The following is a 9738-nucleotide window of genomic DNA, read 5'->3' as shown; positions in this document are numbered from 1 at the left end:
GGGGTGTCGCGTACTCACCCTTGAGAGTTTCTGAGCGGGGGGGGTGGCTGTGCAGGTGGGTGATCTGGTCGGAGCGCGGCGCGGAGCCGGCGCTGCTGGCGGCGGGGCTGGACGGTGCGGGCGCGCGCGAGCTGGTGGCTCGCCGAGTGCGCCGGCCGGCCGCGCTGGCACTGCTTCCGCCCGCGCGCCGCCTCTACTTCGTGGACGGGTACCACGACGCGCTGCGGAGCGTCGCGCTGCTCGGCGGAGACCTCGCCACGCACGTCGTGTTCGCGCATCGTCCGCACGACGCGCCGCAGCTGCCCAAAAATCTAACAGGTCTCCAAAAAATAAAAATAGCAATCGTCGATACGAGGCGTTTTAATGTCGATCGAAATATATTTTGTTGTTCGTGCGCACCGGTACAGACGAGGCGTACGTGTCGCAGTGGACGCGGACGTGCGCGCGCATGGCGGTGTGGGAGGAGACGCTGTGGTGCGCGACGGCGCGCGGGCTGGCCCGGCTGCCGCGCCGCGCCCGCACCGCGCCCGCGCCTCCTCCGCAGCTTCCCCGCGCGCGCCGCCCGGTCACCGCCGTGGCCGTGCTGCACGCCGTGCTCTTCCCGCCCGGTGAGTGACGTCATATTTGTCTACGGGTTTATTCTTTAATCTGATAAACGAAACGTTTGAGGCCCAATATTAATCGACTCGACTTGGAAATTCATTAAAATACAAACTGTAGCGGAGAGTGTCTGTGCGCAGGGGAGGACCCGTGCGTGTTGGCGGACGGCAGCCCGGCGTGTCACGCGAGCGCGCTGTGCGTGCGCCGCGCGGGCTCCGGCCGCGCCTGTCTGTGCCCCGACGGCCTGCAGCCCCGCCCCCGCCCCCGCCCTCTCCCCCGCCCTGGCCCTCGCCCGGATACATCAGACGCACCAACGGACGCAGAGGTCAGTACACGCGCACAGATCGGGCACGGAACTTAAATTGCACATTTATCCTGATTCTTAATTATGTACCTAAAGATGAATTTCAACTCCATGTCATCCCAGTCGAATCGCGAATGTGTAATCGCGAACTCGGCGGACAATGCGGCGAGCGAGGCGAGCGAGGCGGGCGCGGCGGCGGAGGCGGGCGCGGCGGCGGAGCTGGAGGCGGGCTCGGCGTGCACGCTGCAGTGCGGGGCGGGCGAGTGCGTGCTGGAGGGCGGGGCGGCGAGGTGCCGGTGCGGGCCGCTGTTCGCGGGCGAGCGCTGCCAGCACTACCGCTGCGCCGCGCACTGCCACCGCCGCGGCCGCTGCGAGCCGGACCCCGCCGCCCACGCGACGCCCCCCGACCTGCCGCCGCTCAAGGTCTGAATCCCTTTCTATTGGAGCTTTCGCTGTGGTGTTCCATCACGCTACCATATACCTTATCCTTTTAAAAATAATTAAAACTTTAAAAGTATATGTTTGGGGATCGATGTCGTGTGCAGTGCACGTGCAACCCGGGCTACTCGGGGCCGCGCTGCGAGCGGGTGGAGGACGTGTGCGCGCGCGTGGTGTGCGCCAACGGGGGGACGTGCCGCGCCCTGCGCCGCGCCCCCGCCTGCCTCTGCGCCCCCGGCTACTCCGGTGCGTGCCCGCGTCTCCACCTCCACCTCCACCTCCGCCTCCACCTCCGTGGGTGCTACGTCTTCAGTAACACATTTATGGTTGCGGTGCGCAGGCAAGCTGTGCGAGCGGTGCGTCGACGAGACCTGCCAGTACACGGTGCGCGGGGAGAGCGGGGAGAGCGGGGAGGAGGGCCTCCAGGGGCTCTGCGATGGTTTCTGCTTTAACCAGGTATACTGACAACATTTCCTCTGTTAAAATTGTCGTGTGACTTCGTCGGAATGTCTCGTTTCGGGGTCGGGTCGCGGACGACGTAAGAGGAATCCAGCGACAGCATTGTGAAAGTATTCCCGTAGGTGTGCACGTGCGCTGCATTTACTATCGCGAATAAATAGTTGCCCGGTCGATGTTGTCGTGCGCAGGGCACGTGCCGCGTGAGGTCTGGGCGCGCGGTGTGCACGTGCAGCGCGCGCTGGAGCGGAGAGCGCTGCCAGCGGCCGGCGTGCGAGGACGCGGCCTGCGCGCACACAGACACGCCTCCTCCTCCGCACGGTCAGTACCACTTCCGGTGTTTCAGTTCAATAGTATTGCTTGTATTTTAATATATAATAACTCAGAAGACAATGAGGTCGTTAGCCGAGGGTCCGCACCCCGCAGCCCACACCCCGCACCCCTCGCTCGGTGCAACCAGTCGAGTCCCAGCGGAGGCCGCATTTCCTCGCAGCGTCGATAACATTACTATATTATGGAGAAACATTTAGGAAACCTTTATTTTATCAGATTTTCCGCTTGTAATGTGATATAATCGTAAAACAAGATGACATGTTAACAAATAAGTGATGCCTGGTAGGTAAGTGTTGTATGACGTCACATCTCCCTGATCTCTGTGATCCCCCCTCCCCGCCTCCCCCCCCGCGTAATGCATCTATGTCTCATTTAACAACATTAGTGCAGAAATAATCCATTTAATATTTCTAAACGGAACATATTTGAAGCTAATTGAATTTAATGATTTTATTGTACAACTCGTGCGTTAAATAACATCACATCAAATGTATGATATTGTGTGTATGTGTGTGTGCGGAGTGTTGATCCCCGCCCGCCTCACACCCCCACCCGCCTCACACCCCCACACCATCACATCGCATTTGCCACATTTCAATTCATCAAAATGAACAAGTTTTGAGCTGTCTAATAAATACAACGTCGCATTGCTTCATACAAACAGGATTTTATTTAACGTAAAAAAGCGACTATGATTTAAATGTAGGACCGGTCCGCGATGACACCGGAGTCAAATGGCGAAGTGGAAGTGGAAGTGGAGGCGGAGATGGAGGTGGAGGTCGACATCGACATTACACAAGGAACTCGTCGCCTCGACACCGCACCACGTCGCACCACGTCGCACAACACGTGCGCTCGCGCTAACTACTTTCAAAACTTTTATTCCTCGATGTGATAGCTAATACATATTCAATTGTCGGGGGTTGTTGATCGGGATCCCCCGGCCCCGTACTGTGTATTCCACTTAGCTCAATAAATATAATATCGCTAAGCATTTATCTGAGCATAAATCAATGTAGCTGTCACTGTGTGAAGCAATAGCAGAGTTTACAGTTGTCTCGCCTTTGTTTATACACAGCGCATACATGCGCAAGCGCCGGCGCAAGCGGGGCTCCACCCGTCCCGACATACTATTCTTATACCAATTAGTCATTGGGTTAATCCACAAATGAAGATGTCGCAGCAAACATCTATAACTGATATAAACATGGATAAGCTACGATACTACCAGCGGAGTATGAGGTTAACGGTTTTGTCACATATTAGTAAATAAGTGCGCTGGATGCGGCACACGGGGGAGACTTACCTTCAGTACTCGACAATCTCACACTGACGACGATGATGACAAGTGTCATTGCAGTCAAAACTCACACATAATAACAACAAATAAGACATGTTCGCATTATTTACTTAATAAACTCGGGGATTTTAGTTACAATTATCAACTTTTCCGCGTCATATCTGTTACATACCTGATGTATATACATCGCATATAAATATAAAAAAATCAAGATCAATAATCGTGTGGTTTTCCTGGCGGCCGGTCTGACCTCACCTATCAATACTTATGACTTCTCAGAAATAATTCTTTTTGTGTTTATTATATAAAACTAGTATTTATAAAGGTTTTGAGATGGAGGTGTCGAGATTGTTTTAACCTTCAGAATGCGGTCGGCGCGGACATTCGCGCTCTGTGAGTGACATGTTTGCAAACACTTGCTACATCATCATTGTTCCACAACTGAGTCTCGCAGACGGTGTTCGGCTCGCACCCAACGTAATACGTAAGGTTGGTGCGAGCTGAACTGAATTCATTTGTTCTTTATGAAAGGTGAAAGTGATATTTGAGCAGTTCAGTAGTTTACTTTAGATGTGTACTGAATTTGTACCATTCTGTAACTTCTACCATATTACTAACATCTGACTAATTTCTTGGTCATTATAAATCCGGAAGCCGAGGCTCGTGCACCTCACAGTGAGGCTACTTGGAGGTTGACGGGTGCGCGTGAGAACTATTGTGTTTTCATAAAAAAACAGTTGATAAATTCAAGTTTACCGCGCTGTTTGTTTTGTTGTATGTCCTTGCAGCGAGCGAGCGGTGCCAGCTCTGCTGGGCTCGCGCTGAATCGCACTACTTCTGATTAGCATACGATAACGCGTCTAGATGACTTATCATGATAATAAATAAATTAAGTAAAGGTTTTCATTTTATAGCCTGATTTAAATTTAATATACGACGTAGAGGATTATATCTGGTAACATATCATTCCACTTGCCTCAGATCGCGATTGCCGGTTTTGTTCGCGAATATAAAAAAAATAATTTTAATTTTCCTTGCTTACATTTTTTTCTATAATTATGTTATACATATTGCAAACAAAAAAACCCAAAACGTTCGCAGGACGCGGTGTCGGAGCGGCGCGACCTGCGAACGTTTTCCTCCTTGTAAATGTCAATTGTAATTTTTTATTTGATTTATAGGAATCGTACAAAGGTCGTTGTTGTTACTACGTCGCCTTCGCATCTAAATTTTCCTTTTTAATAAAACTCGCTTCACCGGTAGCCTTCAAAATTCCGGCAGCGAGCGATTTGCTCTCACTTGTGTGATGTAGCTTTTTACAACATAAGTTTGGAACATAATTTACTGCGAAATTTGAAGCATTGTGGTACAAACTGACGGCACGTTACGGTGCATAATTGCAATCCGCAGAAGTAACTCACAGTAACGGGCGCCACCTTCTTCTACGTCTACTGGAGGACAACAACCGGTGCAATGCCATGACCACGGACAAGTGCGTGCTTTCTGTGCGTCTTCTCCCTCGATTAAAGGTGGCAAGGTCTCTGCAATTGCGGAAGTCTATGGACAAAAATGAGGTGGTCGCTTGCCACCTTATAATAAATAAATATCTGGCAATAGCAATATAAAATGTCGTTAGGTTTTCTGAAACCGGAATTTCCGAATGTGCAATGTTTGTGAACAAACGAGGCGAGGAGCCGGTGTGGCTGGATGCGCTCGGCGCGGCGAGGTGGCGGCGAGTTGGCGGCGGCCGTCAGTCGCGCGCGCGCCTCCGCCTCACGTGCACGTGCACTCGCGGAGTACATGGTCGCGCACTCGTAGAGCCGCCGCGCCGGTAGCACTGCACTCCCGCGGGATATGTCACACGCGTCCGCTCGCACTGTCATATAATTACCTTACTTATCTGTGATATGGGGAAGAGGAGACGTAGAAGTGATAATGGTGAGATTTTACTGAACATTGATATTTCTTTCGATAAATTAAATTAAAAAAAACATTAGATTTTATACTGACAAGACATATCTTCTACTACTGTAAGATCCTGGTGTTTATTGTTTTCTTATAAATTATGGGCAACAGCGGGAAGAGCGGTGTCGGTGCGGGGTGGACCGGGCTGGCTGCAGGGGAAGTTCCTCGCGTGCTTGAATTGCTCAAGTCAAGTTACACCTTTCGAAATTTGTTGTAAAATAGGCCTTTTATTTATGTTAATAAACAGTGAAACTTACGATACAACACGGAACTGTGCTTTTTAAGGATATAATTTTTTGCAATTTTTTAACATTTTCCTATTAATAGTTTTTAAAGCAAGTTTGTACATCGCAAACTTATAACAATACCAGCGCTTCGAGCAGTTCGTAACCTTAAAATGAACCGCAGGGCGCAGCGGGCCGCAGCGGCGCCTCGGCCGGGTCAAGGCCGCGCCGCGCGCCCACAAAACGTAACATAATTAATATGGGCATAAATATTATGAACTACACATGATTGTTTCTTATGAACGATGATCCATCATCCGGAATGGCTTCTTACTAATTATTTTTTTGGTCCCAATTAATTGGGTTTGAAAAAATATTTCCGCGTCAATAACGCGTCTATGTGTGTGTGTGTGTGTGTGCGCGCCGGCAGAGTGGGGGCTGCGCTGCGCGGGGTTGTGCGGCGCGGGCGGGCGCTGCGTGGCGGCGAGCGGCGGCGTGTGCGCGTGCGCGGCGGGGCGGGGCGGCGCGCACTGCCAGCGCTACGTGGGGCACGACTCCGCCTGCGCCGCGCTCTCCTGTCCGCCGCACGCGTTCTGCGCCTGGCGACCTGATGGTACCTGTCTCATATCTTAACGTTTGCTATCCATCACCGGCGGTAGTGGTCATTTATGTAAGTGGAGAGTTCGTCAGTGATACGGTGCCGCCTTCTTGCAGACGACCCGCTGGGCCCGGGCGAGGCGTTTTGCGCATGCGAGGGCGAAGGATGCGAGATGGGCGGGGCGGTGCGCGGGGGTGGGGGCGGGGCGTGGCTGGGCGGGGTGCTGGCGCTACTTACGCTGGTGTCCCTCCTCCTCGCCGCGCTATACCTCGTACACAGGAGACGTCGGTACGTACCACTCATTTTAAACAGAATTTAGTAACCTTTTGTTTAAGTTATAATATTGCAGTATGTGTACATATATCTTGTGTGCGTGTGTGTGTGTCAGGGGGGCGTTCGTGCACGCGCGTCTGGCGGACAACGTGGAGATCAGCAACCCGATGTACCTGGCGGGCGAGGACGAGCCGGAGCCGCGCGGCGCGCACGACGCGGTGAGTGCCCGTGCTGCACGCGCCGACCTCTGTGCTGTATGCACATACAGCCTGTGCTAATGTGACGTGTGCTTACAGAACGGCGGCAACCACTTCGCCAACCCCGTGTACGAGAGCATATACTCCCCGCAGGAGGCGCACCCCACTGAGGTCAGTCTCGCTCACATCGTCACACATCTAACTGCTGCTTTTGTTCCTCTTCTAATATTTGTTGTTGTTTCAGGAGCGCGCCAACTTGCTGCAGGAGGGTTCTCCGGCACGCCTGTAGACCGCTCTAGTGCGGTGCAGGGCGCCGGCAGTGTGCGTGTGCACCAGATGCGTATGCAAGCTGACGTGAAGAGAGATGGAGCTGCGTGTATTGTTCGGTGTCAGAATCCCGGCCGGAACATCATCAACATGTATTATACAACAAACAACTTCTAGTAATTTTACAAGTTAATTATGTTACATAAAATTATCTTCATACAATTTCCTTTTTCATTGTAAAATATTTCGCTACCGCGTTCTATGCAACTTGGTATTTCTTAAAACAAATACGATTTAAGAATGTATATTGTAAAAATACGTTACTAAATACGATGTTTACAGTTTAATATATAATTAGAATGTGTCGTCGCTGTCTCCTTACAAATGCACACTTTTTGCGGCGCATTTGTATTGTAACAGGTGTTCTTGAATTGCGCAATTTCTCGCACAATTTTATATGATTTCTTATAAAATTTGTACCAATTATTTCAAAGAAATATGTCATTTTGTTTGAAAATATTTTTTATTTACTCACTTAAAAAAATGTTTGGTATTAATTATGTAAATGAATATAAGTAATAAATATTTTAGTTAAATTTAAAGAAAAAATAGTACAATAATGAATGTATTATATATAACTCGATATCACTAGATTTATTATAATTTCAAAGACAATTCTCGTGACGTAGTAACTTGTATTCGTCGTACATATCGGTATTTAAATCTTCAAATAAAATATGATGTATGTCATGTAGTGCAGCTGCGCATCAACTTTAAGTCTAGATTTAAGTACAAACATATCTGTTTTATGCTAATTTAGATCTCGTGTAAAACTCTTTACATTTACGTCAATGGATATATAATACACATCAGTGGGGTAAAGAAAACTTCCGCCTTTTGTTGAGGTTTAGAACTCGTGATTAGAATCAAACATTTATAAAAAACACTTCATCTATAGCTTGTACGTCTATTTATATGTTTTATAATTTTTCTATTTTTAGTTTTATCAATTTTACAAAAGTCAGTAATAAATGAAAAAGTTCATATATTCAACAATATTTAATGTATTCATTGTAACAATATGTACAAATGTTTTCATTGATGTAAACGCAGATGTTATTCATTAAAGTTAACTAACAGTTCTTGTCACAGTGCATACATTATTTGAACTCAATTTTCGCCATTTATTTATAGTTATCGCGCGTGATGTTTAGCTATTTTTAGATTTTGATATTGCATTTTTTGATATATTTATTTTGTGATATTTTTTGTGAATAAATCATAAAGTTGTGAGCCAACTCACAGAGTTAGATATTTTTAGTGTAATATATCTAGGAAGGCCTAATTAAAGAATCATATTTAGGCGTCATTTTGTAGGAAACAATAAAATAAGTATAATAATTTGGACGCAAGTCGTACAGTTACATGAAGAAGTGCGGTTTGTATTCGTGTGAGATTGAATCCTGAGACTCGATATTATTGTAAGTACTTCTAGTACAATCAACAATAAATATATTGAATTTATACAGATTTTCATTTTTCTCTCCTCCTCTCTCTCTCTCTCTCTTACAGATTTTGTACGCATCAATATATGGGGTTAGACAAAATAAAAGAAAATTGTAAACAATTTACAAGATTTATTGAAGAAAGATGAGGTCAGTAGAAGTCGTCGTCGTCCATGTTGTGTGCGGTGTGGTTGTTGCGCACCGAGTCCTGCGCCAGGTACATGCGCGCTATCTGCTCCGCGCTCGTCGCCTCCTCCGCGCGCTTGTCCTCGCGCACGCGCACGAACCTGCTCGCGCACACGCACACACGGGTGAGCAAACTTTGCACTAGTTATAGTTTGTGTCGGCACAATAGAAAGAGCGATACCTGGGGAAGCGCAGCGAGACGCCCTTGTCCCGGTCGATGAGTCCGAGCGCGGCGCGGTGTGCGGGCGACAGGGACAGGTCCGCGCACCGCACCTCCCACACGCACGTCGCCTCCACCCACACGTCCGGCGCCTGCGACGTCTCGTAGCTGCAACGAAACCGAATCATCATCTGCGTTGCACACATACATACATACATACATACATACATGTCAGAATCCGGCCGCACCTGTAGTAGTTCCTGGGCGCGTCGATCACGTGCCGCTGCAGCTGCTCGGTGAAGGCGTCGAGGTCTCGGTCGGAGAAGCCGGTGCCGATCTTGCAGAGGGTCTGGTAGCGCTCGCCGGCGGGGTCGTAGCACGCCAGCAGGAAGCCGCCGAAGCGCCCGGCTCGCCGGCCGCGTCCGCGGTACGCGCCGATCACCACCGCGTCGATGCTGTCCCCGCCGCCCTCCAGGTAGTCCTTCTTCAGCTGCAACACGCCGCAGCGTCAGTCCGCGCCCGCACACACCTCGCGCCGGAGCCCGCCCCGCACCCACCTTCAGCCAGTTGCGGGAGCGGCGCGCGATGTCGTAGTGCGCGCGCTCGCCGTGCAGCGCCTTCACCATGAGCCCCTCGCAGGAGCCTCGCACCGACAGCTCCAGAAAGTGCTGCACCTCCTCCGCGCCGCTGCAGTCCTGCGCGCGCGCGAACTCCCACGTGCCGGGGCTCTCGACGAAGTGCTCGCGCAGCAGCCGGCGGCGCTCCGCCAGCGGCTCGCGGCACAGCGCGCGCGCGTTCAGCAGCAGCAGGTCGAACACGAACACGCACACCTGCACGCGCACCTCCGCCGCGCTCGCGTCCTTGCGCTTGCGTGTCGACAGCACCTGCACCGGACACGCGCTCCGTCATATACCTCCGTCTCCCCGCTCGTC

General features: G+C 50.3%; 3 protein-coding genes across 3 annotated transcripts in view; 2 read left to right on the top strand and 1 right to left on the bottom strand.

Annotated features, from left to right (window-relative positions):
* Positions 1–3116, top strand: part of LOC106116123 (neurogenic locus notch homolog protein 3-like) — a 3344-nt gene extending 228 nt beyond the window's left edge. Inside the window, exons 2-9 of the mRNA XM_013309863.1 lie at positions 56–318; positions 408–608; positions 741–925; positions 1001–1327; positions 1450–1588; positions 1683–1798; positions 1990–2119; positions 2838–3116. Of these exons, the coding sequence (XP_013165317.1) occupies positions 56–318; positions 408–608; positions 741–925; positions 1001–1327; positions 1450–1588; positions 1683–1798; positions 1990–2119; positions 2838–2995 (1519 nt within the window). The 3' untranslated portion in view covers positions 2996–3116. The remainder of the gene's footprint in view (positions 1–55; positions 319–407; positions 609–740; positions 926–1000; positions 1328–1449; positions 1589–1682; positions 1799–1989; positions 2120–2837) is intronic.
* Positions 3117–5190: 2074 nt separating this feature from the next.
* On the top strand, positions 5191–7172 carry LOC106116293 (uncharacterized). Its single transcript, XM_013310063.1, has 6 exons — positions 5191–5369; positions 6051–6233; positions 6335–6506; positions 6607–6709; positions 6788–6859; positions 6933–7172. Exons 1-6 carry the CDS (start codon positions 5339–5341, stop codon positions 6975–6977), a joined length of 606 nt encoding a protein of 201 aa, XP_013165517.1. The 5' UTR covers positions 5191–5338; the 3' UTR covers positions 6978–7172.
* Positions 7173–8577: 1405 nt separating this feature from the next.
* The window catches only part of DNAlig1 (DNA ligase 1), a 4668-nt gene continuing 3507 nt past the window's right edge, over positions 8578–9738 (bottom strand). The window contains exons 11-14 of the mRNA XM_013309862.1: positions 9364–9690; positions 9055–9296; positions 8828–8974; positions 8578–8747 (exon numbers count right to left, since the gene is read on the bottom strand). Coding sequence (XP_013165316.1) covers positions 8612–8747; positions 8828–8974; positions 9055–9296; positions 9364–9690 — 852 coding nt within the window. The 3' untranslated portion in view covers positions 8578–8611. The remainder of the gene's footprint in view (positions 8748–8827; positions 8975–9054; positions 9297–9363; positions 9691–9738) is intronic.

This window comes from Papilio xuthus, unplaced genomic scaffold, assembly GCF_000836235.2.
Source record: "Papilio xuthus unplaced genomic scaffold, Pxut_1.1 DF827756.1, whole genome shotgun sequence".
Classification (NCBI taxonomy): Eukaryota; Metazoa; Arthropoda; class Insecta; order Lepidoptera; family Papilionidae; genus Papilio; species Papilio xuthus.
Note: the sequence above shows the minus strand (reverse complement) of the source record. Positions and strands in the feature narration are given on the sequence as shown.

What these genes read in the sequence shown, in the direction of transcription:
- LOC106116293 (XM_013310063.1), top strand. Translation starts at nt 5,339, where the DNA reads ATGGGGAAGAGGAGACGTAGAAGTGATAATG. An exon ending in CTCGTACACAGGAGACGTCG is followed by an intron (nt 6,507 to 6,606) that starts GTACGTACCACT and finishes TGTGTGTGTCAG; the next exon opens with GGGGGCGTTCGTGCACGCGC. An exon ending in CGCGCGGCGCGCACGACGCG is followed by an intron (nt 6,710 to 6,787) that starts GTGAGTGCCCGT and finishes GTGTGCTTACAG; the next exon opens with AACGGCGGCAACCACTTCGC.